This window comes from Telmatherina bonti (assembly GCF_933228915.1).
Source record: "Telmatherina bonti genome assembly, chromosome: 10".
Taxonomy (NCBI): Eukaryota; Metazoa; Chordata; class Actinopteri; order Atheriniformes; family Telmatherinidae; genus Telmatherina; species Telmatherina bonti.
This window is the reverse complement of record NC_136628.1, coordinates 36470162-36495833: the sequence shown is the minus strand read 5'-3', so window position 1 is coordinate 36495833 and position 25672 is coordinate 36470162. Positions and strand designations below refer to the sequence as shown.

At 42.0% G+C, this 25672-nt stretch overlaps 2 protein-coding genes across 2 annotated transcripts in view; both read left to right on the top strand.

The window, feature by feature from the left end:
* Positions 1-17126, top strand: part of wwc1 (WW and C2 domain containing 1) — a 58197-nt gene extending 41071 nt beyond the window's left edge. Inside the window, exons 11-22 of the mRNA XM_079248053.1 lie at positions 3837-4468; positions 7272-7383; positions 7481-7651; positions 8704-8896; positions 8986-9126; positions 10425-10468; positions 10571-10745; positions 10828-10998; positions 11095-11187; positions 12628-12858; positions 13657-13775; positions 13851-17126. Coding sequence (XP_079104179.1) covers positions 3837-4468; positions 7272-7383; positions 7481-7651; positions 8704-8896; positions 8986-9126; positions 10425-10468; positions 10571-10745; positions 10828-10998; positions 11095-11187; positions 12628-12858; positions 13657-13775; positions 13851-13917 — 2149 coding nt within the window. The 3' untranslated portion in view covers positions 13918-17126. The remainder of the gene's footprint in view (positions 1-3836; positions 4469-7271; positions 7384-7480; positions 7652-8703; positions 8897-8985; positions 9127-10424; positions 10469-10570; positions 10746-10827; positions 10999-11094; positions 11188-12627; positions 12859-13656; positions 13776-13850) is intronic.
* Positions 17127-18814: 1688 nt separating this feature from the next.
* rars1 (arginyl-tRNA synthetase 1) overlaps positions 18815-25672 on the top strand; it is a 29938-nt gene continuing 23080 nt past the window's right edge. The window contains exons 1-5 of the mRNA XM_079247858.1: positions 18815-18953; positions 19684-19818; positions 22246-22434; positions 22529-22637; positions 24193-24293. Of these exons, the coding sequence (XP_079103984.1) occupies positions 18909-18953; positions 19684-19818; positions 22246-22434; positions 22529-22637; positions 24193-24293 (579 nt within the window). The 5' untranslated portion in view covers positions 18815-18908. The remainder of the gene's footprint in view (positions 18954-19683; positions 19819-22245; positions 22435-22528; positions 22638-24192; positions 24294-25672) is intronic.

The window sequence follows — 25672 nt, the reverse complement described above, 5'->3', positions numbered from 1 at the left end:
TATTGTAAGTTAAAACGACTGATTTGAGGTAAAAAATAAAAGATGAATAGAAGTCAGTGGAAACTTTGTGTTCTGAAGTAACTGAGAGAAAACAGAGAGGTCGATCCCAACGATGGTCACGTTGGGTGAAGGAAGAGAATATGCCGTCGTTTTGATGTGTAGTTTGTGTACGTATGGGAGGAACTGGGCACAAAAGTAGTTTAACAAGTCTTCTTCATCCTTTTGAAAATCTAAATTTGTGGTGAGATTGTGGCGACTGGCAATTTCTGAAACGTTATAAAACTTAAGCTTATGATTGTGTCAGAACCGTTGTAGATATCACTGTGTAAATTCAGAACAAGAAATTTCAACATTTGTTGTTTAAACTTCTGAAGTTTCTGTGTAAATCATGACTGAGTTGTCGGGCGTAAAGATGGGAAGGTTTTTATAAATTATAGCAAGCCCTCATTTCAAATGATCAAGTTTTGCTGTGTTTTCATGATTTTCCAACACATGGGACGTTTCTGGCTGCCAAAAGTCAGAGCACTCAAAACAAAATATTTGATTATGTACGAGCGATTGCAACGTCTTTCACACCTTTTGCTTCGGCATCTGTGACTAAATTCATGAAGAAATCCTCTTTTCAGAAAAACATTGATTTGACTTTGACTTTTTGGCAGCCAGTTGTTTCAGAGACATGTTTAACCATCCCATCATCAGAGGCAGAGCTTTGAAATGAAGCAACGTTGACGGATCTCTAATGACCAAGCATTTGGAAAGATGAAAGCAGTTCTGTTCTCCTCGCTTTTTAGATTTCAGTCACAACCTCATCTAATCCTCCATCTGACACTCTTCCTGACGAGCTCGGGATGATGCAATGTTGCTGTAAGAGCATCGGGATGGATTCCCAGCTCAGTTCTCTCCGGTCTGGTCACGTCTTCCGGCCGGACAGCAGCTCAGCCAGGTCGGGAAGGTTGGACTTAATGATGAAAAGATCAGAGAGGAAGAAGATCCACACGTTCAATATTTAAAGGGTTCATTTCATGGTTTCTGAGTTCTGGGAGAGCTTTGTGGATCAGATCAGCTTCTAATTATTCATCCGGTAGAAGAGCTGATACGCGTCAGGACTGAACGAAAACTTGAAACTTCTGGAGAAATCCAACTTGAAAAAACAACCAGTGAAGAAATTCTGCGCATGAAGCTGGTAAACACGAAGAAGGAGGTCTTAAAGGACCTCAGATTATTCCTTCGTTACGTCATGGTTTTGATTAAATCCGTGTGTTGGGATATCGTTAACACTGAGGCATTACTGTGTGGGGATCCCCAGGGGTTGATTTCAGGGCCACGGCGTCTCAGCATTGCATCCTGCTCCCCACTGTTGCCAACTTGGCGACTTTTTGCTAAATCTGGTGACTTTCCAAATTTTTCACAAATATATCCATAAAGCAAAGCCTTATAATATTTCAACCCAAAGCAAGCTAAAGCTTAAAAAAAATAAACTACAAAAATATAATTATAAATAAATAAATGTGTCTCTGTCAAAGTGTCTTTTTCGGGTCACACAACATAACAATCCTTTGGTTAAATTTGATATTTGATAATCTAACATTTAACAAAGCCGATTTATACAATGTGGGTCTAATGATATTTAAAATTACTGTTCAAAGTGATAGCCTGTTTGTGGCAAAAAAAACCCAATAACCATTAGAAAAAGTTTATTTATAGTACTAAACATAATAGCTGACCTTCTTTTTCTCCCACAACGTTATTCCTCTCTCCTAAAAGGTCCATTATATTACATGGCCAGTTATGCAAATTAGGCGATGGCGTCATTTAGCGACTTTTAGAAGAGCCAATAGCTACTTTTTTACTGAGGAGTTGGCAACGGTGCTGCTCCCTCCTGGATCTATATTTTCTTTTTGAAAGCAGTGGCCACAGTTACGATGGTTTTTAATCTCTTTTTTCTTTCTTTTTTATTTTTTTTTTACTGCCGGATGGTGTAAAAATGTACAACTAGATCCCGAACGGTTAAGAAGAGACTAATTAGAGATTCAGAGTTGAATAATTAGGAATTAAAGTTTACACCTTCCCGTTCATGTGGAAATAGTCATTATGAATTGAGGTTTACATGGAAAATATTTTGGTAAGGGTTCTGATTGGACCGGAGGAGAACGTGACGTATCTACCGGAGGAAAGCTCAGCGTTTTTACGTTTCCTTTCATGCACTCTTTTTATTATTTCCATTTCTTCTAAGGCTTCAATAAATAGATAAATATGCTCGGCTGGGGCCAACGCTTGCTTCGGGTCGCCATAGAAATATGCGTCTGGCAGCGTGGAATATGAGCGTCATTATGCGATAGCAATTTAAAACTATATATACCGATACGCGATGGAGGAATTATTCAATTCATTCGTTCCTGTTGAAAATCGGAAACTTGCCAGGAACAATATGCCGGCGCCTCTGATGTACCAACATGGCAACCAGAGCGTCTACGTATTTATGTTAATGGAAAATAGGCCTGTAAGTCACGATTATTTTAATAGTCGACTAATCTGTAAATGATTGTTTTGATTAGTTGCGATTAATTCTGTCCCGCCAAACATCTGTGCTTCCAGTTGACATAACTCCTTTTACTGGTTCCAGTATGTTTTACCCCATTCATCATATGATTGTCCCCCTGATTCCCAGTCAGTCACAACATCATGTCCTTTAGTAAGTTAAAAGAACGACTCCTGAACCAGATGAATATTAAGTTTAACAATAACACCTTACTGGTAATTTATACTGAAACATCCAAACTAAGCTATAGTATCCAAGCTGGACAGAATTTACCTCAAAAGGAAAATAAAATAAATAAAATATTTTAACATCTTAATTTTCTTAGAATTGCATTGAAATGATTATTTACATCTTGAAAAACCCTGTTTTGTAGGTAAACAAGGTCCAGAATCCTTTAAAACATTCCTGAATCCAAACGGTGATCCGGATCACCACCAAAATTAAATCACTTCTTCCTTTTCACATTTCCAACGACTCCTGGACATTTCATGAAAATCTATCCATGACTTTCTGAGTTATCTTGAACACAAACAGATAAACAGCGGTAAAAACAGAAGCTCTTTGGCAGAGGTAACAACAGCACATCGCTACTCGCTAGTGCTAACTTTGCCATCTGGAACGCTGGAAACCATGACTCCGGGCTGCTTTCCTTCCAGATGCTCATGCATGACTGTCGTGCTGCCGTGGTACGCCGACTCTGCGTGGCAGACGACACGTTTTACCTGTCAGACACTTTGTTCAGCGTGAAATATCCCCAACCTTTGGAAATAGGTCAGTTTGTTCTACGTTGTTTAAACAAAATGACAACACCGCCCCCAGCACTTCCTGTGGTGCTTTGCATCGTTTGCTTGGTGTTTAGAGTTCTTCTACTGTCTGAAAAGCCGTGGTTGGTAAACGGCGTTAAGTTGCCTGGAGCAGCTTTTTATTAGCAAAGCCATTACGGCGTTTATAACGCGAAACGTTGACAAGGAAATTTCACGTCGATGAGTTTTTGTTTACGACTTTATCGACGAATCGTTGCATCTTCATTCAGTTCGGATGTAAAGTTAGAATAAACCAGAACTGAAAAGGAACTTGGATCGTCCTCTGAAACAACTCCCGACTCGTCCCCGTTTAGTTTTATCCAACTTTTCTGGAAGATTCTGCAACATTTCTGGGTTTTAGACGCTGAAGTTCTGCAGAAGAAGCTCTTTCAGCTCCGTCTGCCAGTTAAAACAGTTTATTTGATGTTTTCAGTGTTTGGAGGGACGTTGTCCACATGCTGGTTCTGACTCCTGTCGTCATGTTTCCCCTCCAGCCTGTCGGCCAGCACCCTCTCCTGTTCGTCGGGCAGCAGTCGAGGCTCTTTGGCGTCCAGCCGCGGCTCGTTGGCCACCACCTCCAGCCTGGGCTCCACCTCTTCTCTCAGCTTCACCGACATCTACCTGGAGCAGCCCGAGCTGGCCGACCCTGACCTCCGCAACAAACTGGACAGCTTCCTGCAGGAGGGTCAGGGCGCCTTCCGCTCCATCACCACCATCCACGAGCACGAAGTGGTGACGGGCTGCAGGGGGACGGACGCTGGGAAGCCCGAGGGCAAAGCAGGGGGTGCGGGTGGGGACGTTGGCGGTTCTGGCGTCAGGGCGGAGACCGGGTCGTCCAGGATCCAGGCCCTCAGACTGTCAGAGACTCCTCGCTCTATGAGCTCTTTATCGCCACGATCATCGCTTTCCTCGCTGTCTCCGCCTTGCTCACCGGTGGTGACCGACGGCAGCTTTCTGTCAGGCGAGACGTTTGTGGGCCAGCCTGGGACCAGCGGGTTGGAACTGGACCTGGAGCTTCACAGCAGGCTGGTGGAACTGGAACTGGACTCTAAGGAGCAACGAGAGGAGCAGAGAGGAGTGGAGGAGAAGCAGAACCACAGCAACATGCTGGGCGAGGAGGGCAAAGGTAAGCAGGAAGACCCCCGTAGTCCTATGTTCAGTGACACTGGTTTACCAGTCTGTCTCTTAGCAACACAACTCACCGTCACGATCTGATTTTACATTTTCATTGAACATCAGACATGGAAAAGAAAGAAGGGATTCAATGTTGGAAAAGATCCGGATTAATGCCTTGATCCAGGAATCTTTTTCAACCATTATAAGTATCATTATTATTATTATTATTATTATTATTATTATTATTATTATTATTATTATTTTGCAATTCAAGCTTCTATTTAGAAAATAGTGGCTACAATCATTAGCAAAAAAAAAAAAAAAAAATACAGTAGTTTGGAGAGTAGAAACACTCTGGATCGTTCTTGTTTTTTGTTTACCTTCAGACACTTGCTTTATTGATTTCACATCCACTATTGGTTATGGATAAAGTATACAGATAGACGTAAAAATAAATTTCACCGCTGCTGTGTAAAAACAAATTTGGCAGGACATAAAATCTATAGTGAACTTAGTTAAATATGTTGAATATATATATATAATATAAAGTAAATTCACCTAAATATAATAACAATAAAACTTTTAAAATAAAATAATGATATAATATAATAAAAATTCAAAATAAATTCAGTTAAATAATGTGAAGATGTTCAATAAAATTAACTCAAATATAATTAAAATAAACAATAATTAGATTAAATTAATATTAAATAAAAAATTATATGGAATATCATAAAATAAATTAAGTTAAAGTAATTTAAAACAAAATGAATGTAGTTTAAAGAAATAAAAATAAAACTGATCAAATATGTACCTCATTAAATATGACTGAAAGTAATTTTCATATAAGTAATTAGAATAAAATGGGTTAAATGTAAAACAAATAAAATACAATTGAATAAATTAATTTAGTCTAATTAGCTATTCAGTTAAATTTATAAAGTTTTTAGATATTTAGTTTAATCTATTTATTTATAAGGTTATTTAGTTAAATTATTTTAAAATAAAATGAATGTAGTTAAAGAAATAGATAAAACTGATCAAATATATACCTCATTAAATATTCATATTAAATATTTCTTAAAAGTAATTAGAATAAAATAGGTTAATTGTAAAACAAATAAAGTGGATTCAAATAAATTAAATTTAGTTAAATTATTTGAAAAAAAAAAATAAATGTAGTTAAATGACATGAACATAATTTAATTCAACTGGCCTCCCAGAAAAGTATAAACATGGCTTGATGGAGGTAAACGTTGCCACAGTTGTATCAGACTTATTTAACCCTTCAACCCTTTTTATAATTTTTTTTACCAGAAAATTCTGCATTTGGTTCCTGAAACCAGTTGAATACAACGAAATCCAGTAAAAATCACAAATATCCCCACTCTTCTTACGAATGCTGATATTACCAATGAATATTTTAAACCTGTAATGACAGTAGGATTAAGTAGTGCCATTTTTGTAGAGAATATTGGGACATTTTGACCACCAAGGTGCTTGGAGGGAAAATCCAACACTACGCAAAATTATTAATGTAATCAAATATTTTCTACCAAGACTCTAATCACTACCAAAGACTGATCCTCCTTTTCTTTATTATATAAGAAATAATGTTTTTTTTATTTTTCCTTTAAAAACATAAACTGGGACTTAAAGAGTTGTAGTTCTTACGGTTAGTTTTTAGCTGGTTTTTATGTTATTTATGGGGAAAAAGCCTAAAGTTGCAGTAACATTTCCAGGAACCAGGTCTCTAGAGTCTAAAATCCGACCATCAAAGCCAGACTTTGGTTCAGGAACTCTCCTGGTCCAGCAGATTCAGGATCAATGAGGTAATGGGACTCAGAGTGAAAAGACTGATGACATCCTCCATCCGTTACGTCTCAGAAACACTCGACTTTATTGTAACCAGGATACCAGGAATCCTCCGTCTCTGCGAGGAGAAAGGCGATGCGTGAAACCTGATTTCTGGTGGGAGTGATGAGGAGACGGGAGGAGGTTTTGGGTTGCAGGATCACCCATCTGTGTGGCTGATTCTGGATTTTAATCTGACTTCATTCGATAAGGTCTTTTTCCTTTGTTTTCTGTGTTTTGACTGAATCTTCAGGTTGTTGTTTTTTTTTGTTATTTTCACTGAAGAAGCTGAAAGAAAAGCTGTTTTGTTTGCAGCTAATAAAGATGGCTCTCCTTTAAGGCATTAATGTTGAATAGAAGTGAATGGTGGTGAGAGTCGACTGGAGCCTGAACCTTTGAGTGCACTGCAGGTGAATATCAATCAGGTGGTGTCTGGTTTCTGTTAAGTCTTCATCTCTGCTGCCAGAACCGAGCTTGTTACCAGGTTCTGACTCTACAAGTCAAGTGGACTCGGAGTTCAACACAGTTCAGTTGTTCGTGTTTATTTAGACAACACATTTCATACAATAAATAACCAAACGCCACAAAGAAACATCCAGACAGGAGATTAAATACAAGTTGGTTGTCCGTACGACTTACAACGGATGGTGAAGTTTTTAACTCTCGCATTTATCTCCTGTAATTCTTGGATACTCTTCTGTTTTTCTAAAAAATAAAATAAAATAAAATAATTTCCATCATGTTTTTGATATAAGCTGAAGAAAATTCAGGAACATCCAAGTAACATAAAGCAAAGTGTCATCAGCATAACGAGCCACAAGGAGAATGTAGATCCTGAACAGTCGGGGCCCAAGCCTGGCGCCTTGGGGAACTCCAGATGTGGTCTATGTTTGTGTAGTCCTGGAAACTGATGTGTAACAAATCAAATATTCCTACATCTGTGGTTTTCTTTTTCTCAGATTCGACTTCTCAGCTGCAAGGGGCAGGACCAAAGAAGATGGGCGTGACCTCAGCAGTGTCCGATGAATCAGTGGCGGGTGACAGTGGTGTGTACGAACCGTCAGAGCGCAAGTACGCAGCTTTAATTCTTCTACTTTCCCCAGATGGGTTCTGGTTTTAGTCAAGCCTGTAAATGATTTCTTGCTCTTTGGTGCTGCGTCTCCTTCAGACCGGGCCTCCCGCCAGAACTCCTCCTGGGCCCCTACGAGGACCGGCTGGCACCGGGCTGCTCTCAGGTGCAGCTCGGCTTCCGCTACGAGTCCAGAGACCAGCGTTTCACCGTCTACATCATGCAGCTGTCCAATGTCAGCGCCCTCTGTCTGCCGGATGACCAGAAAATGTAAGAACTCCCTGACTCCCATCTCGCTGACCTAAACACAGTATAACAACATTATTTTACCAAATTTATTTTCCTTATAACACTGTACATGTTGGGGAGCTGGGGTAGTTTTAATTTTCTTCTTTTCCAAAGACTCAAGAATCATCTCTAATATTTGGTTATCAGCTGTTTTGCAGATGACTTTTTCGTCCTCTAAGGACTGCATCCTTTCACATTTATAGTTTTGAGTTGAAAATATTAACCTACAATATTATTGCTGCAGGTTTTTGGGGAATATTTTATTGTCTACAAACTCAAGAATCCCACAAGGGTTAAAAGACTGATAAAAGGCCCATTTCTGCTCCTATAAGTACCTAAATCTGGGCGTCTGCTTCAAACCGTATCATATGTCGCTGCCCTCATACTTCCATGTGTCTTTTATGTTACCATGACTGTTAAGTCAGTTCATCCACTAGTGGGCAGTGCTGAGTTCAGAGTTCACCTATCTAGCAGTAACGCACCCCTATAAAGTTGTTTGCAACCAAAAACACCAGAATAAGTTGGAATTTTTTTTTTTTTACTGTTCTCTTCTTCAGCATCTTCAGTCGCTTATTATTTGACGGTTTCTGTGGCGTCTTTTTCCTGTTATTCTTCTTCTACTCTGGTTGTGTGTCAGTAACTCAACACTACGCTTGTTTTTTCCGGTGGCGTTATTCCGTTTTCTGACAGCTAAGCCTTTGAAAACAGCTGAATTTACATGCAAAACTGATGCAGGAGATGGACGAAAGTGTCCGTCTGCGTGTCCGTCTGTCTTTGTATCCATCTGCGTGTCTTTTTGCGTATGCGTCTTCTTTGTCGAGTATAAATGGACTTCAGATTCGATCAGCGACGTCATTGGAAGCTTCGTAATGAAAGGTTGTTAGATAAATGGTAAAATCCTCATGTGAAGCCACTGTGATGTAAAGGAATCGATCACCGGCACCACCACTAAATTCTGTAGAACGCCAAAACAAACTTAATGTTGCTTTCATCGCCATGTGACAATCATCATGTGACTCTACCGCCTCCTGCAGGTATGTGCGTGTGGTGGTGTTGCCTTGCATCCAGGCAACCCGCTGCCTGTTCCGAACACACGGCTCGCTGCCTCAGGACGTCGTGGAGATCAACGAGGTCTTCGGTATGCAGATATCCCACAATGCACTGCGGCAGAAGACGCTGAGGGTCGACATCTGCGGCACCAGCAAGTCCGGCCACGAGGAGTGTCTGGTCAGTACAAGCTCCAAAACTCTGAGGAACGTTTCCGAGGACTGTTTCTTTAGATTTTAATGGGTTTCTTCCTCCTCCTCTTCCTCCAGGCGGGGGCCCAGATCAGTCTGGCCGATGTCAGCTGTACGGACGACCGATGCACCAAGTGGTACAACCTGCTGAGCCAAGTCTACATGCCAGAGGTCGGCGACAAGGACAAAGAGAGCCGAACGGCGGGCATTTCTGACGGGGTACGCTGACACCTGCTGGTCACTGTTAGAATTACACCAGAGTTCAGAGAAAGTTGCTTTCATAAAGCCAGATGTTGAACAGCTGGAGATTGATTCAGATGTTTCCAGGTAGACATTCACCGGCGTTTCTTGTACGGGAACAAAAAATCGATTTTCCTGGGGGGACATATCCTAATGGATCCTTGGAGTTAAAATGGAATAATTAAATGCATTTAATCTCATTTCTGGTTCGTGCGAAGAAACAGTGTTCATGTAATTAATAATCAGATGTCGATTCATAAAACTCAGAGCGATATTTCCCATGATGCCTGGCTTGGTTGACTGTATCACCTGGATAAAATTCACCCGTGAACTTACCAACTTATTACCTTTAGCAGCTAATGCTAATACTGTGGGCTTCAAAATTAGCACCTCATGCTAAGACTCTAGCCTTCAACATTAGCAGCTAATGCTAAAAGTGTGGGCTCTAAAATTAGCCCCTCATGCTAAGACTCTGGCCTTCAACATTAGCAGCTAATGCTAAAACTGTGGGCTCTAAAATTAGCCCCTCATGCTTAGAGTCTGGCCTTCAACATTAGCAGTTAATGCTAAAAGTGTGGGCTCTAAAATTAGCCCCTCATGCTAAGAGTCTGGCCTTCAACATTAGCAGCTAGTGCTAAAAGTGTGGGCTCTAAAATTAGCCCCTCATGCTAAGAGTCTGGCCTTCAACATTAGCAGCTAATGCTAATACTGTGGGCTCTAAAATTAGCACCTCATGCTAAAATTGTGGCCTTCAACCTTAGCAGCTAATGCTAAGAGCTGAGGCCCTGCCGTGTCTTCGCAGAAGTTTTAAAAATAACAGGAAGTGACGACATATTTACACACAATGATGGTAAATGTAAACAATCGTTTGAATGTTGTATCAGAAGTTCATGTGTACATTACATCATATTATTAGAGTAATCTGATTACTCCCACATATCGGATTGATCATGTAAACGGGCTCAGTCTTTTGTAAAAATAGAAATGAGTTTTGTGAAAGAATAGACTGAAGCCAGAGGTGAAATCAGCTCTACTTTATTTGCATTAACATCTGCAGTGAATCCGTCCTCCAGTTGGCATCGATGGGAACACAACCCCTGTGGGCTCATCGTCATGTCCAACAAGTCGGCTGCCGTCTAGCTCAGTTTTCCTTTAGAGAAACATGTTTGTTGCTTACATGTCATCAGCAGCCTGAGTTTCACGTCATGAGATGTTATTCTAGCATTTATCCTGCAGAGCGACACGCTAACATGTTCATTTGGGCGTTTCTGTTTCAGACCCGCAGCAGCGACCGAGTCGGAGCTCCTGAGGAAGATGAGTGGTGAGTCTTCCTCTCTTTCAACCTGGTTTCTGTTGGATCTCAGAGACAAAAACTTCCTCCTCGGTTTCACATTGTGGTTAAATTTCTACTGTCCATCGCCAGGCACGGCGAGCCGCTGGAGGCAGACGTATTTGAAGACGAAGGAGGAAACGGCGTGGAGGGGGCGGGGCCTCTGGAGGAAGAGTTTTACTCTGAGAGCAGCCGGTGGGGGGGCGAGGAAGAAGAGGAGGAGGAGGAGGTGAAAGCTCCTGTGACGGCAGCTCCCATCACCGAGAAGGTTGGTGTTTATTTCCATAAATGTGAAACTTTGCAAAAAACATGAAAAAAGAAAAGTTTTCATTCGTTTCTCCTCTGATCAGGTCAACAAGGAGACCAGCATGGACGGCGTATCGCCGTCTCAACGCTGCTCTGTGGTTCGTCCCAAAGAGCGGCGCCCAGACGTCCACCAGCAGGCCCCCTTCATGAGGGGCAACACCATCATCCGCTCCAAGACCTTCTCCCCCGGACCTCAGAGCCAGTACATCTGCAGGGTAACGGAAACCCGCCGCGTCGGCCGCCAGAACGACCTCGCCGAAACGCCGTGGTTCATCCAGGTTCATTCTTCTTCTCTGGTTTTGTCTTCGCAGATCAACCGCAGTGACAGCGACAGTTCCACCCTCTCCAAGAAGTCTCCGTTCGTCCGGAACGCCTCGGAGAGACGCAGCATGCGCATGAAGAAGGTAGAGACGAGCAGCTGGTTGGTCGATGCAGGGTTCCTCCGCACGCCATCGTGCACCAAACGCACCAAACGAAACGGCGGCTCGGCGAGACATGAAGAAGTCTGGCGTTAAAAGTTATCAGTAAATCTGCTTCCAGAGACGATCAATCAGTCGAACTTTACGCAATAAAAACTAAATTTATCTCAAACTGCTTTACAAAATACAAAAAAACCAATAAATTCCATCTAAACTGTCAGGATTCATTCCTAAACAACCAGATTTACTGAAACGGTTCTAATTAAATGTATTTAATAATAAAAGTAAGTTTCTGTTTTTCAGTCTGAAAATAAAATAGTGAAACTTTTTTCTGCTTGAACTGAAATTTCTCTTGTTTATTTAAATTAAACGCAGATTTCATGGAAAGTCTGACGGTTGTTTGGGATGTTTTACCTTCTTAATAACTTTTTTTTTTTTTTTTTTTTGCTTTTTTTAGTTTATTCATTTGATGTTTTTACACAGTAATTAAATGTTAAACTTTTTTTTTATTTAACCAGTTTATTTATTCACCTATTTTAGTTTTATTTAATTTCCTTGTATCTGTCCATTTATTCAGTAATTAATTTTTTCCAGTATTTTATTTCTTTATTTACTCTTCCGTTTATTTATTTATGTATTTTTGGAGACAGAATTTGACTTTTGTTGAAGGTCTCGGGTTTGCGTCCCGAACAATTCGCCATTTTTTAACAAAAAGATGCAAAATCAATAAATATTTCAGCAAAACTCATAAATAAGTTTATATATTATCTATAAAAACCACCAGGATTCCTTTAAATGATTAAATGCAACATAAAAAGCTCATGATATTAATAAATAAAGCCTAAATAAAAAGTTTTTTTTATTATTAATTTTTATATATAAAAATAATTTGTTGTGTCAAATGAATTCAGTTTATTTTATTTTGGTTTTTCCAGGATTTATTTAACATCTCTGTCTGATTTTCTTTCTTTAAATGTTTATATATTCATTTAATATTTATTAAACAGTCCTTCCTCCGTGGGTTTGGGGAGCATTCGCCATCCGGGGGTCTGAAAAGTTGACCTGAAATCTGACGGAGGATCTGATCAACTCCATCGTCGTCTCGGTTTATTAAACAAGCGTTTGAAGCCAAAAACACGACAAAGCCGTGAAGCCGAGACGACGCGTCTGATCGGCGGTCTCTGAAGCATCAGGGTTTAATTCTGACCGATTTCAGCAACGCTTTCCCGCGGCTGAAACATGAGAGATTCATATCCGCCGTCGGAGCTGCAAAGTGGCTAGCAGATTAAAATGCTTCGTCTTCCTCTCAATGCGATCCGACACGCTGAGTGGAACTTTAATAAACTGGATATTGAACATTTTGTGGTTTCAGTTGGCTTGACACTTAATGAACTCCATGTTTCTCTCTTACCGTCCTCCCTGCAGCCTCCCGTGCAGGTGAAAGGTCTGGACGGCCTGCTTCGCACCTCCCTGGACCTGGAGTTGGACCTGCAGGTGTCTCGGACGCGGCAGGCCCGGCTGGCGCAGGAGCTCCGGGTTCTACGTGAGCTGAAGTCGCAGCTGGAGAAGGCGAGGCAGCAGGGCCAGAGAGAGCTTCCCACCTGGGTCCAAGAGGACGAACACTTCCGGCTCCTCCTCAAGCAGGCGGAGAAGCAGGTGGGTGGACTGGAAATGGCCCCGAACCCGTTGGGTTATTCTCATAGACCGTATGTGAAAGATGGACGGAGCCTTCGGCGGTTAAAAGTGAAGCCTATGTGGAAGAACATAAAACTGCAGTTCCCCCTTCATCCACTAGGGGCTGCAAAACAGAGCGAATCCCCATAGACTCCCATGTTAAAAAGACCAACTTCACAGCAGAAATAAACACGTTTACAGCAGAAATAAACACGTTTACAGCCTGGTACAAAAATCCATTTTAGGTTTAATAGGTCAGGTTTACCTTCATGACAACTGTGGGGGAAGGGAATTTTTTTCTAACTCGCCCATTTAAAAGTAATTTAATCCCGAAATTCGACATATTTAGGGGCGTGTCATTTTGATTGACAGGTACCCGATCTCCCGCTTCAAGTCAGAAGAACGTAGAACAACCGCGGTTTTTAGCCGGTTAACAACGTGACTTAGCTTTAGCCCGCTTACCTCCGTTAGCTGGTTAGCTCCTGTTATCTCCGGGTTAGCTCGGTTAGCTCTTAGCTACGGAAAGCTCGGAGTTCGCTAGATATCAATCATCCACCATGACACTCACAGCCCCCCTCTCAGCTCCTCCTCTTTGCCCATATTTGTATTGTCCGGGCAAGACTACACACATGTCCCTGCCAAGATGGTGATGGTAGGAACCGCCCACCGAGCTTCAATTCAGCTCTTCAGAAACCTACGGGTGACGTCACGGAGGCTCCGCCCATCTTTTTATATATAGTCTATGGTTATTCCGCTGTAACGTCTCCTGTCCGACTTCAGACTCGGGAGGAGCAGCTGCAGGAGAAGCGGGTGGAGAAGATGATGCGAGCCGCAGCCAAGGACGTCCACAAGATCCGAGGACAGAGCCGGAAAGAGGTCCCCGAGGTCCAGACCTTCAGGTAGAATATCTTAGAAGATAAATCTCCAGGTTCCGTAGAGATGTCATGTCCTGACCGTCCGCTGTTTGGTTTCAGAGAGAAGATGGCATTCTTCACTCGAGCCAAGACCTGCATCCCCAACCTGCCAGCCGACGACGTGTAGAGCATTTCACAGTATTTCGCCTCCCAAGTCTCGACCCGCTGCCGCCGCGCGATGAAGCGAACACTTTGCGGCATCACGAAGAATCAGAAAACAGCTCGGCGTTTCTAATCTGGATAGTTAGTAAAGTAGAGATAGCGCCGCAAAATAATTCGTGTTTTTTTCCGTCTGCAGTTTTTATTTCTGTTACTAACCAGCTGTTCATAAGCACTTCACTGTTTCAGATCATTCCAGCAAAATAGTCACAACTAAAACCGCACAAATATCTACATTAATAGCACAAAATAACCCAAAACGGTACTCAAGTTCTATCTGAAGCCAACAGTGAAGTGAAATAAAAATCTAAACTTTAAATTCGTTGGAGATTTTACTTCTTAGAGCGTTTTTTTAAAACTTTATACTCACATGCAAGCGCGTAGCAAAACACTTTCATGGATGTAAATAAAACAGATGTAAAACTTCATGTTTAAGTCTTCGTTTATCTGTAGAAGAGTTATAATCCTTTAGATTTGCATTAAAATATAAAAACTCCCACAATGCATTTCAGGATTAAACATCTGGCCAAAGAGTTTTAATGCTGTTTTTTGAGATTTTATGTTCAGTTTCTTACATTTTTAACCAACTTTAGCTACATTGAACTTTGCTCTGGTTAACTTATTCTGAATTAAATGGATACAATATCTGCATATTTTTTTTAAACAAATCTTTATGGAGATGTTTCACTCATGTTTCTGCATGGAGGAAATCATGAGAGAAGAGCTGAATTTAAAAGAGTGTTTATGATTTATCGGAAACACTTGCAGTTCCCATATCTGACCAGGGGTGTCGCAATAAACACACAAATCTGAGGGATTATAACTCATTTAGTCTCCAACCTGCACAAAACTACACATATCAGAGAGGAACACTTGCTTTCAGGAATGTCCGTAGAAAGACCAGCCTGCCGTTAATCTAACCATAAAGATCCCCGTTGTTGTCTCTAACTAGTTCTAAACACCTTTATGAAATGCGTAGAAACGACACTAATCCCCATTAACACTCAGGTAGCTGATCGGATAGTCTGCACTTTAAAAAACTTGATGAAAAAGTTTTAGAAAAATAACAAAAACAATGACTTGATGTGGGTTTTTGGGAAGAAAAGGGGGAATCCAGAAACCTTTGTCTCACGCTGGAATGATTGTTGAAGTGAAGATGGAGTATATTTTTCATGACTGTGAACTTATTACTGATTGTATGATTGTGAGACTTCAGAGAGAAAGCCAGTCGGCTGATAGGAAGGTGGAAGTCCTGCACTTCTCTGTGATTGGCCGGTTCGTGTCCTGATCATGGACATTCAATCAGTTTGTATCTGATTTTTATTTCCAACTTCTGTACTGGATACTTCAGAAACATATCAGTGTCTTTTAACTGGATGTCATGACCGAACATATCACCGTTTATTTGTCCCGACTTTAACACTAACTATTGTTGCACCTGTTTAAGTGTCTTTCAGCTCACTTGTTTTGGTTTTGCAACCCATGATGTTACTGTTTTGTCTATTTTTTTTTTATTTACACAATAAATGTGTGAATTTTAGCAGCTAAAGAGCCGCGGATTTCCCTCAGGAGGCGGTGGAGACCCAAAACAGAGCACCAAAAGACGACTTTAAATCCGGCTGGATGTGGAAATAAACGGTTTCTGCTGCCCCCTAGTGGCAAAGCTTTGGTACCACAGATGCTTGTGTTCATGCTGTTGCTTTGGAAACGAAATTCGTAAGCTTCACGTGTTTCTGGACACTTGTCCGTGAAAAACGTGCCATAATTTCTGAACTGACAATAAGTTTGGTGGAAATGAGACCTTAAAGCCAGATGTGGTTGTGGTGTTTGAGTCTTCCAGGAATGTGGCAGAGGTGATGTAAGATGTGGCAAACACAGGGTTTGAGTCAAACAGAGTGACGTTTACAGCTTTTGGTGACGGCTGAGGATAAGTAACAAGCTGAAGGGTTAATGTCAGTCGTGGGGTTTATTGATCTGTGTTGAAGAAACATTCAAGTTCAACCTTTTTTTTTTCTTCAGGGCAGATGTGCCTTTTTTCTTTAGTTAATGGTTGCCAGTTTGCATGACGGGAAAATCTATAACGACACTTGAATGAGTTTCCATCCCGAGTTTGATTTGTGTTTAAAATGTACAAATGAGAAAAAGTAAAGATTTACGATTTTATAAAATGTTTCCACACTTCCTGCGAAGACTTTTAACGTATGAAGGTCAAAAGAAAAACGTCTGCGAATCAGATTGAAGTTGAAAACGATGGGACTCGCCAGCTGTTTGCGGTCTGATCGATCAAACCGTAAACTCGCCGATCGATCAGCTACGTTTACTGAATTACAACGTTGCATGTGCCCCCGCTGGTGGCACTGCGCAGCTACACCTCTGAGTTTAATCACCCCAAAAATGTCAAATCTTTTATTATTTTATGTCTTAAAAAAAACTGGATAAGATTTTTGTGCCTTTGAAGTTTCCAAACAATGTGAAAGTTTTTGTTTTATAAACTCACATTAAAGTTCATAAATCGCTTAATTATTTTTCTTTTTTTTGTTTCGTTTTCACAACAAACATCGTCAACACAGCATCTGAATGGTGATTGGTCCGTTTGGGTTGATATCGATCAGGTTTACGATGATGAACACCGGCGGTGAGACGTCCTCCAGGTGGCGGCGTGGCGCCTTCAGAGAGCAGCGTGGAAACATTTGTTTGTTCCTCGGTTTCGTAGTAAACGTGCGAACTCCTCCGCCGTCTTCTGGCGTGAGAGAAGTTGTAGAGAAACGTTGCTAAATCAGTTCGTAGAGCAGATACGTGAAAGAATAGGACTCATCTGATTAACCTGTAAATCTTGTTTAAACCAGATCTGGATGAAGGAATGTAGGTTTCTGCCTCCACAAATCATTCAGAGGAAAATATTAGTTACAAATGATTGTCCATCATGTAGGTTGTTTTTTTTTCTTCATTGTTATTTTTTCTAATGAATCTGTATTTCGACTGCGGATGAACCTGGCGGTGCGTTTGCAGGCGGCTCTGAGAAACTTAGCATGTATTTATTGCACTTTTGTGATTTGGGTGTGCTTTCATGTTTTTTTTGTTTGTTTTTCTTGTTTTTCTTTTTATCAAAAGTCCCTAAAAGCTGTGAATTTTATTCTCAGACACTGTACTGTCAACAAGAGTTGTAAATATTTCACCAGCACCACAAAAGCAAAACAAAAACAAACAGTATGTTTTGTAGTTTCACAACAAATAAAAAGTTTTTCTCTTACTTGTCTTTACTGCTCTTTATTTAAAGCGAAATATCTCAGATATTCCAACTGAATTTGGTTTTGTATTGGAACAACATATCGGCCTGCACCGCCCTTTTCTGGTCACATTTGTGCAGATCTGGGCCAAATCAGGTCCACGTAATCATCCTGTACACATGGACTTATCGCTACCCGTCTTCCCAGATCTGGGCCGAATCAAAGCGAAGTGATGCCATTTGTTAAATTGACTGACAACACATTTGGGACGGATCTGGACTCATTTAGTCTCTCTGCTCAAAAACATCTGAAAATGCTGTTTTATGTGCATCTTCACAACGTGTTGGGATTAAACATTTGATTCAATGTCTTTCAGTCAGGATTTTACACCACTGTGTTTAAAGTCTTTCCAACTTGTTAAACCACCTAGAAATCTGGGAATCTCTGTCCAGTCGAGGTTTTTAAGGGGGATGGACAACAGCCACTGGGGACCAAACACCACTACAGTTTTTCCTCATGAAGATGTAAAAAGTTTAGGGTCAACAAGTCTTGTAAAATTTAGATGTATGATGAGTTTATATTTACATTATATTCTTGTTTTTACCGGCTGGGATGAGAATCAGCACCTCCAAATATGAGACCATGGTCCTCAGCTGGAATAGGGTGGATTGTCCTCTCCGGGTTGGGAGTCAGGTCCTGCCTCAAGTGGAGGAGTTTAAATATCTCGGGGTCTTGTTCACGAGTGAGGGAAGGATGGAGCGCGAGATGGACAGACGGATCAGTGCGGCGTCTGCAGTAATGCGGACTCTATGCCGGTCTGTCGTGGTGAAGAAGGAGCTGAGCCAGAAGGTGAAGCTCTCCATTTACCAGTCGATCTACGTTCCTACCCTCACCTATGGTCATGAGCTGTGAGTCGTGACCGAAAGAAGGAGATCTTGTATACAGGCGGCTGAAATGAGTTTCCTCCGCAGGGTGGCCGGGCTCTCCCTTAGAGATAGGGTGAGGAGCTCAGTCATCCGGGAGGAGATCAGAGTAGAGCCACCTCTCTCTGCATCGAGAGGAACAGTTGAGGTGGCTCGGGCATCTGGTCAGGATGCCTCCTGGACCTCCCTGGTGAGGTGTTCCAGGCACGTCCCTCTGGGAGGAGACCCCGGGGAAGACCCAGGACACGCTGGAGGGATTACATCTCTCGGCTGGCCTGGGAACGCCTCGGGATCCCCCCCGCAGAGTTGGCAAATGTGGCTGGGGAGAGGGAAGTCTGGGCTTCCCTGCTTAGGCTGCTGCCCCCGCAACCCGACCCCGGATAAGCGGCAGAAGATGGATGGATGGATGAGTTTTTACCAAATTTTAACTGTCTGTTTTGGTAAATAAGATGAAGCTTAGTTATTTCCGAAACACTAAAGCCAGCTTGGAAACTAGATCATGTTTAACATGTTATATTTCATAATCCTACATTTTTATGAAAAATCCTAAATGGGGACTAGTAAATATGTATATTGAAGAATTATAAAAATATAGATGAGAAAAATCATCGATCAGAGCCTCGCTTAAAACAGATGACGTTAGGTGGCGCTGTACAGCTTTTAGCACACATTTTATAAAACCAAGGAAGAAGAAAGGTTCTCTTGCGCCGGATATGTAAAGTTGTGAACTTCTTCCTCCGGTTTGTTTCATCAGCCACGAGATTCTGCACCCAGCCGACTGAAGAGTTTCTCCCCGGCCTTTCAGAACGATGGGAGACCCAGTGACAGAGTACACATCCCGGCTACAACAGCAGGTTAGCCGCCGGTTGATGGAAGGGGCGGATAACGTGCAAGGCTGCGCCAAACTCCATTTTAAAAAAAAACGCAGTTTTAATCCCTTTTCTCTAGTTCTTGCACAAAACTGGAGTTTCTTTTGAAACAACTATATTTCCCTAATATTTATAAACTAATGTCACATTCGGCTAACATTAGACATAGTTTACTTTTTTAAAAATACAAAAAAAATACAGTCTTTCTCTGATGTCGGTGGTATGCTACATAAAAATGGGCTTTTATTGTTATAACTGTTTGTCTTTTCTAACGCCTACAAGTTGTGTTGAATTCGTACACCGTAACATTAATATATATATATGTTTTTATTAACGCATTAATGTAAGAAAAAGCTTCTTTTATTGAGCTCAGTGGTGAAACTTAATTGTTTGGAATCCTGTTGAGGTCAGAAAACAGCACAGGGCGACCTCTGGTGGCTTCCTGGAGGATTTCACCTTCCTTAGAAAATCACTGCAAAACTAATGTTTAACTTCTTATATCTAAGAAATCAGCATGTCCTCGCGTCAAGAACTGGAATCTGTTTGATTTATTGTTTTACTGACAATGAGGAAAATACTTTTGGTTTCACTATGATGAAGAGTTCCACCTGATAAACTATCAGGGTGCCTTTTATCTCTGAACTTTACATTTGTGGATTGACTCATATAGACTACATTGTCTTTTTTTTTCATTATTTCTTTCATTTTCCTCCAGGAGCAGGAGATCCGCAGTTTGTCTGCTGAGATTGAGAGTCTGAAAAACCCACAGAACTTGAGTCCGCCGTCCCATTTGGACAAGCTGCGAGAGGAGAACGCCAAGCTGAAGTATCGCCTCAACATCCTTAAGAGGGTGAGTGATGGTGGAGATGCTGTACGTCTACGCTGCAAGTCGGAAAGCTGCTCGGATGTTGTGATTCTGCTCAGTTAGGTCGTAGTAAACCACACATCACTACTTAAAAAGAGACAGATTAAACAAATTAAAATATTTTAGATGTTTTAAAAAATGATAAGATAAAAGTAAATCACAATCTTAATGAAAACAAAGGTAGTTATAATGTAGCAGTAACGTAAGGGATAATGCCTGACAAGGTGTCCATTATCAGGAATTAATGGACTACGCGGCTTGTTAAAAATCATGTTTTTAACAAGAAGTGGCTGAGTGGACTATTTGTCTTTTGTTGTGGTGTTGCCAAGGTAATCGCCGTTGGCAGCACCTGGCGCTCGTTCGGCAGCACATACTGTTAAAACAAATCACAGATAATGGTGAAATATGATGGTGTTGCAGGATGTGTAACTGTGTGATCCAGAGAGTTCGGGAGCTCAGTGTGTATGAACCACTGAACATATATGAAACATGGACAAAGCCTCCAGCGGTTAAAAGTGAAGCCTATGTGGAAGTGCATAAAACAGTAGTTCCCCCTTCATCCACTAGGGGCTGCAAAACAGATCCAATCCCCATAGACTCCCATGTTAAAAAGACCAACTTCACTGCAGAAATAAACATGTTTACAGCAGGAATGTTTACAGCCTGGTTTTGGTTTAATATGTCAGGTTAACCTTCATGACAACTGTGGGGGGAGTGAATTTTTTTCTAACGCACCCGTTTAAAAGTAATTTAATCTCAAAGTTTGGCATATTTAGGGGCGGGTCCTTTTGATTGACATGTACCCAATCCTCCGCTTCAAGTCAGAAGAACGTAGAACAACCGCGGTTTTTAGCCGGTTAACAACGTGACTTAGCTTTAGCCTACTTACCTCCGTTAGCTGGTTAGCTCCTGTTATCTCTGGGTTAGCTCGGTTAACTCTTAGCAACAGAAAGCTTGGAGTTCGCTCGATGTCAATCATCCACCATGACGCTCACAGCCCCCCTCTCAGCTCCACCTGTTTGCCCATGTTTGTATTTTCCGGGCGAGACTACACGCATGCCGCTGCCAAGATGGTGAGCTTCAATTCAGCTCTTCAGAAACCTACGGGTGACGTCATGGAGGCTCCGCCCACCTTTATATATACAGTCTATAGTATTAATGTGAGCGAGCGTGTGCGCACGACGCATCGTCAGGCAATCGACCCTGAAAGATAAGAGTGTCGAAAGGAAGTGGTGATTTTCTGCCTGAAAATGTATATTTCTGATTAGCCTAAAAACCATGGGCCGCTGTTAAATGGTAAATGGTAAATGGACTTGTACTTCTATAGCGCTTTTCTAGTCATACAGACCACTCAAAGCGCTTTACACTACTTGTCACATTCACCCATTCGCACACACACTCACTCAACACACTCATACCCCGATAGGCACATCGGGGGGCAGTTTGGGGTTCAGTGTCTTGCCCTAGGACACTTCGGCATTTCCTGGAATTGATCCCCCAACTTACCAGTTGAAGGACAACTGCTCTTCCTCCTGAGCTACAGCCGCCCCAATTTTTTTTTTACATAGTCCTTCCAGATATTCTTTCTGCTTTCTGTTTTGTCTGTTTGCTGCTAACATTTCTGTTTAAAGGCTAATGGGTTTAAAGGCTAACTGGGTTTAAAGGCTAACTGGGTTGAAAGGCTAACTGGGTTGAAAGGCTAACTGGGTTGAAAGGCTAACTGGGTTGAAAGGCTAACTGGGTTGAAAGGCTAACTGGGTTGAAAGGCTAACTGGGTTGAAAGGCTAACTGGGTTGAAAGGCAAACTGGGCTTAAAGGCAAACTGGGCTTAAAGGCAAACTGGGCTTAAAGGCAAACTGGGCTTAAAGGCAAACTGGGCTTAAAGGCAAACTGGGCTTAAAGGCTAACTGGGTTGAAAGGCTAACTGGGTTGAAAGGCTAACTGGGCTTGAAAGGCTAACTGGGTTGAAAGGCTAATGGGTTGAAAGGCTAATGGGTTGAAAGGCTAATGGGTTGAAAGGCTAATGGGTTGAAAGGCTAACTGGGTTGAAAGGCTAACTGGGTTGAAAGGCTAACTGGGTTGAAAGGCTAACTGGGTTGAAAGGCTAACTGGGTTGAAAGGCTAACTGGCCTTAAAGGCTAACTGGCCTTAAAGGCTAACTGGCCTTAAAGGCTAACTGGGCTTAAAGGCTAACTGGGCTTAAAGGCAAACTGGGCTTAAAGGCAAACTGGGCTTAAAGGCAAACTGGGCTTAAAGGCAAACTGGGCTTAAAGGCTAACTGGGCTTGAAAGGCTAACTGGGCTGAAAGGCTCAGCTTTACAGGAAACAGAAACTCGAGCAGCGTTGAAGATGGTACCGTCGTCTGACGATGTTTAGCTCCGTTTTAATCCAGTCTGTCTGGTGTTTCTGCAGAGTCTTCAGGAGGAAGCGACTCCCTGCAGCAAAGCCATGATGAACATCAACCAGCGGCTGCAGGAGATCTTCGGCGAGGCCATCCGGGCGTCCTGTCCAGAGCTCGACAACCCGCCGCTCGCTGTCACGCCCAACCAGCAGGCCAAGTTCGGAGACTACCAGTGCAACAGCGCCATGGCGATGGCTCAGGTCAGACATCTGTCTCCACGTTGGGTTTGAAGCGTTTCCTGTTGCGTCCAGTCGCTCCCATCACTGCTGATGATGGTTCCTGTTGCTGCTGCAGATGCTGAAGGCGAAGGGGATGAAGGTAAACCCGAGAGAAATCGCAGAGAAGATCGTCCAGAACCTTCCAGACAACGAACTGGTCCAGAAAACGGAGATTGCCGGACCCGGTAAGAGCTCATTAAAGATCGCTTCACGGACGGCAGAGTTTTAATGATCTGAGCCGTGAAGACGCCGACTTTTAGCCGCTGTGCTGTTAAACTGGACCAGATGCAGGACTGGAATCAGCGTTTGGCTCTCTGAGCTCCAGACGAGCTGCTGGACGTTTAGTTATTATAATGTGATTTTACTGCTGAAACTTTTGTTTTATTAGAAAATAATCAGAAACCAGCTTGATTCTTTAGCAACACCATGTATAAAACTTCATTTTTAATTCACATTTTTATCATATAGGGATGCACCGATCCCCGTCTTGGGAATTCCGATCCGATACCAATATCTGAAACTTGAATATCAGCTGATACCGATATTTGCCAATACCAAACCTGTTATTACTGCTGTTATAACTGTGTAAGATTTCATCAGGTTGTAATAAATGACCCATCCTTTCTGAAGTTACCTCACCAATACAAATATAATAACATTACAGATCAAACAATTTCAACAAGTTTTATTCTGATTTGACCCATTTTACCCAAATACAGCTATAAATGTGTGGTTTAAATAAAGATCTGGCTTTTAGTGCCGTGTTCCTCATTGCAGCTGCTGGCTGTCTGAAAATGCATCTAATCAAGTCATAATGATCATCAACGCTGCAGTTCTCTCCACAAACAAGAGCTGCAGGCTGCTTGCAGAAACTCTGCTGTCCTAACGGCCCTAACTGACCCTGTCAGAGTTGCCAGTTTTGGCTGATTTCAGCTGCACCGAACTCCGCCAAAGAGCTGCTCCGTCGGTAGCACCGTATATATATATAATGAAAAAGAAACGCCCACATTCTGGAGGCATTGTTGTATTTTCACCATATACTGTTGCATAAGACTGCCATTACTCCGTGTAATATTTAGGATAACCATTCCTTGCTAAAAAGCAGAATGTTACTGATTTGGCAACGTAGCAGGATACGTAGCGCGGGAACGTTTTTTTTTTGGCAGGGTGGCAGCTCTTGTGGCTCTTGTTGAATTAACAGTGAGGATCACGGTGACCAGAAATGTCACATTTTAATGTTTTATTTCTTTTAAAACACGTCCGAAGCATGTCATCAGACACATCTGGGTTGACTAGTGTGGTATCAGTTGTGGTATCGGTACACTTTTATTAATACCAAGAACGAGAACACGCGTTTGGTATTGAGCCGATACTGATGCTGGTATGGGTATCGGTGCATCCCTACTATCATGTTTATACTTGATTAACTTCAGGATGTATTTAGAGATTTGGAATAAAGTGATTCTTTATATACAGCATTAAATGTATGAATATAAACCAAAACAAAACATGTTTTATTAATGTTTTTAGAATTAAAAATAATTACTAAAAATATCTAAATTGTCTAAAAATTATCTAAAATTTCAAAATGATTTCAGTAAAAAGCCGCTCTGAATTATTTAGTGGCTGAGCCACACCCAGTTCATCTTAGGCCAGTGTGGCCAGTATACCCAGTATGCTTATCATTGCTTATTAAATGGTGCTGCTCTGTATCCGATCCGGTTTCCGTTCTGGTTCCAGGTTTCATCAACGTTCACCTGAAGAGGTCGTTCGTGTCCAAGTTGCTTAGCAACCTGCTGGTCAACGGCGTTCAGCCCCCGCCGCTGTCATCCAGGAAGAAGGTTTGTTTTCCTGCTTCTGTCTGCTGGGTAGGCGGTAAGTTTAGGCGTGTTACCGCAGTACGTCACATGTGCGATAAAACTGATTTCCACGTGTCCAGCTCTGCTTTCCCTTTAAAAGAAACAAATCGTGTCCAAACTTTTGAATTAAAATGTGATGGCGGAGGATTTATCTGCACACTTTTACAGGTTGGTCGTCATTCTATGTTTTCCAAAACGGATATAACGTGAGTCGCATTATCATGTGGATTACATGTTCTTCACATGTTCATGTGTCAACCACATGTTCAAACACATGTGAAACACATGTTTAAACGTGTTTTTGGAACTTTTCATTTGATCCACATCAATAAAAATGTAAATCAAGGTTTTTTTTTTACAAGACTCGCATGAAGAACATGTAAATCCCACGTTCTCTACATGTGAATCCCACGTTCTCCACGTTCTCTACATGTGAATCCCACGTTCTCTACATGTGACTCCCATGTTCTCTACATGTGAATCCCACGTTCTCCACGTTCTCGACATGTGAATCCCACGTTCTCTACATGTGACTCCCACGTTCTCTACATGTGACTCCCACGTTCTCTACATGTGAATCCCACGTTCTCGACATGTGACTCCCACGTTCTCTACATGTGAATCCCACGTTCTCCACGTTCTCTACATGTAAATCCCACGTTCTCTACATGTGACTCCCACGTTCTCCACGTTCTCTACATGTGAATCCCACGTTCTCCACGTTCTCGACATGTGAATCCCACGTTCTCTACATGTGACTCCCACGTTCTCTACATGTGACTCCCACGTTCTCTACATGTGACTCCCACGTTCTCTACATGTGAATCCCTCGTTCTCCACGTTCTCGACATGTGACTCCCACGTTCTCTACATGTGACTCCCACGTTCTCTACATGTGACTCCCACGTTCTCTACATGTGAATCCCACGTTCTCTACATGTGACTCCCACGTTCTCTACATGTGAATCCCACGTTCTCTACATGTGACTCCCATGTTCTCTACATGTGAATCCCACGTTCTCCACGTTCTCTACATGTGACTCCCACGTTCTCTACATGTGACTCCCACGTTCTCGACATGTGACTCCCACGTTCTCGACATGTGACTCCCACGTTCTCTACATGTGAATCCCACGTTCTCTACATGTGACTCCCATGTTCTCTACATGTGAATCCCACGTTCTCCACGTTCTCTACATGTGACTCCCACGTTCTCTACATGTGACTCCCACGTTCTCTACATGTGAATCCCACGTTCTCGACGTGACTCCCACGTTCTCTACATGTGACTCCCACGTTCTCTACATGTGAATCCCACGTTCTCTACATGTGACTCCCACGTTCTCGACATGTGACTCCCA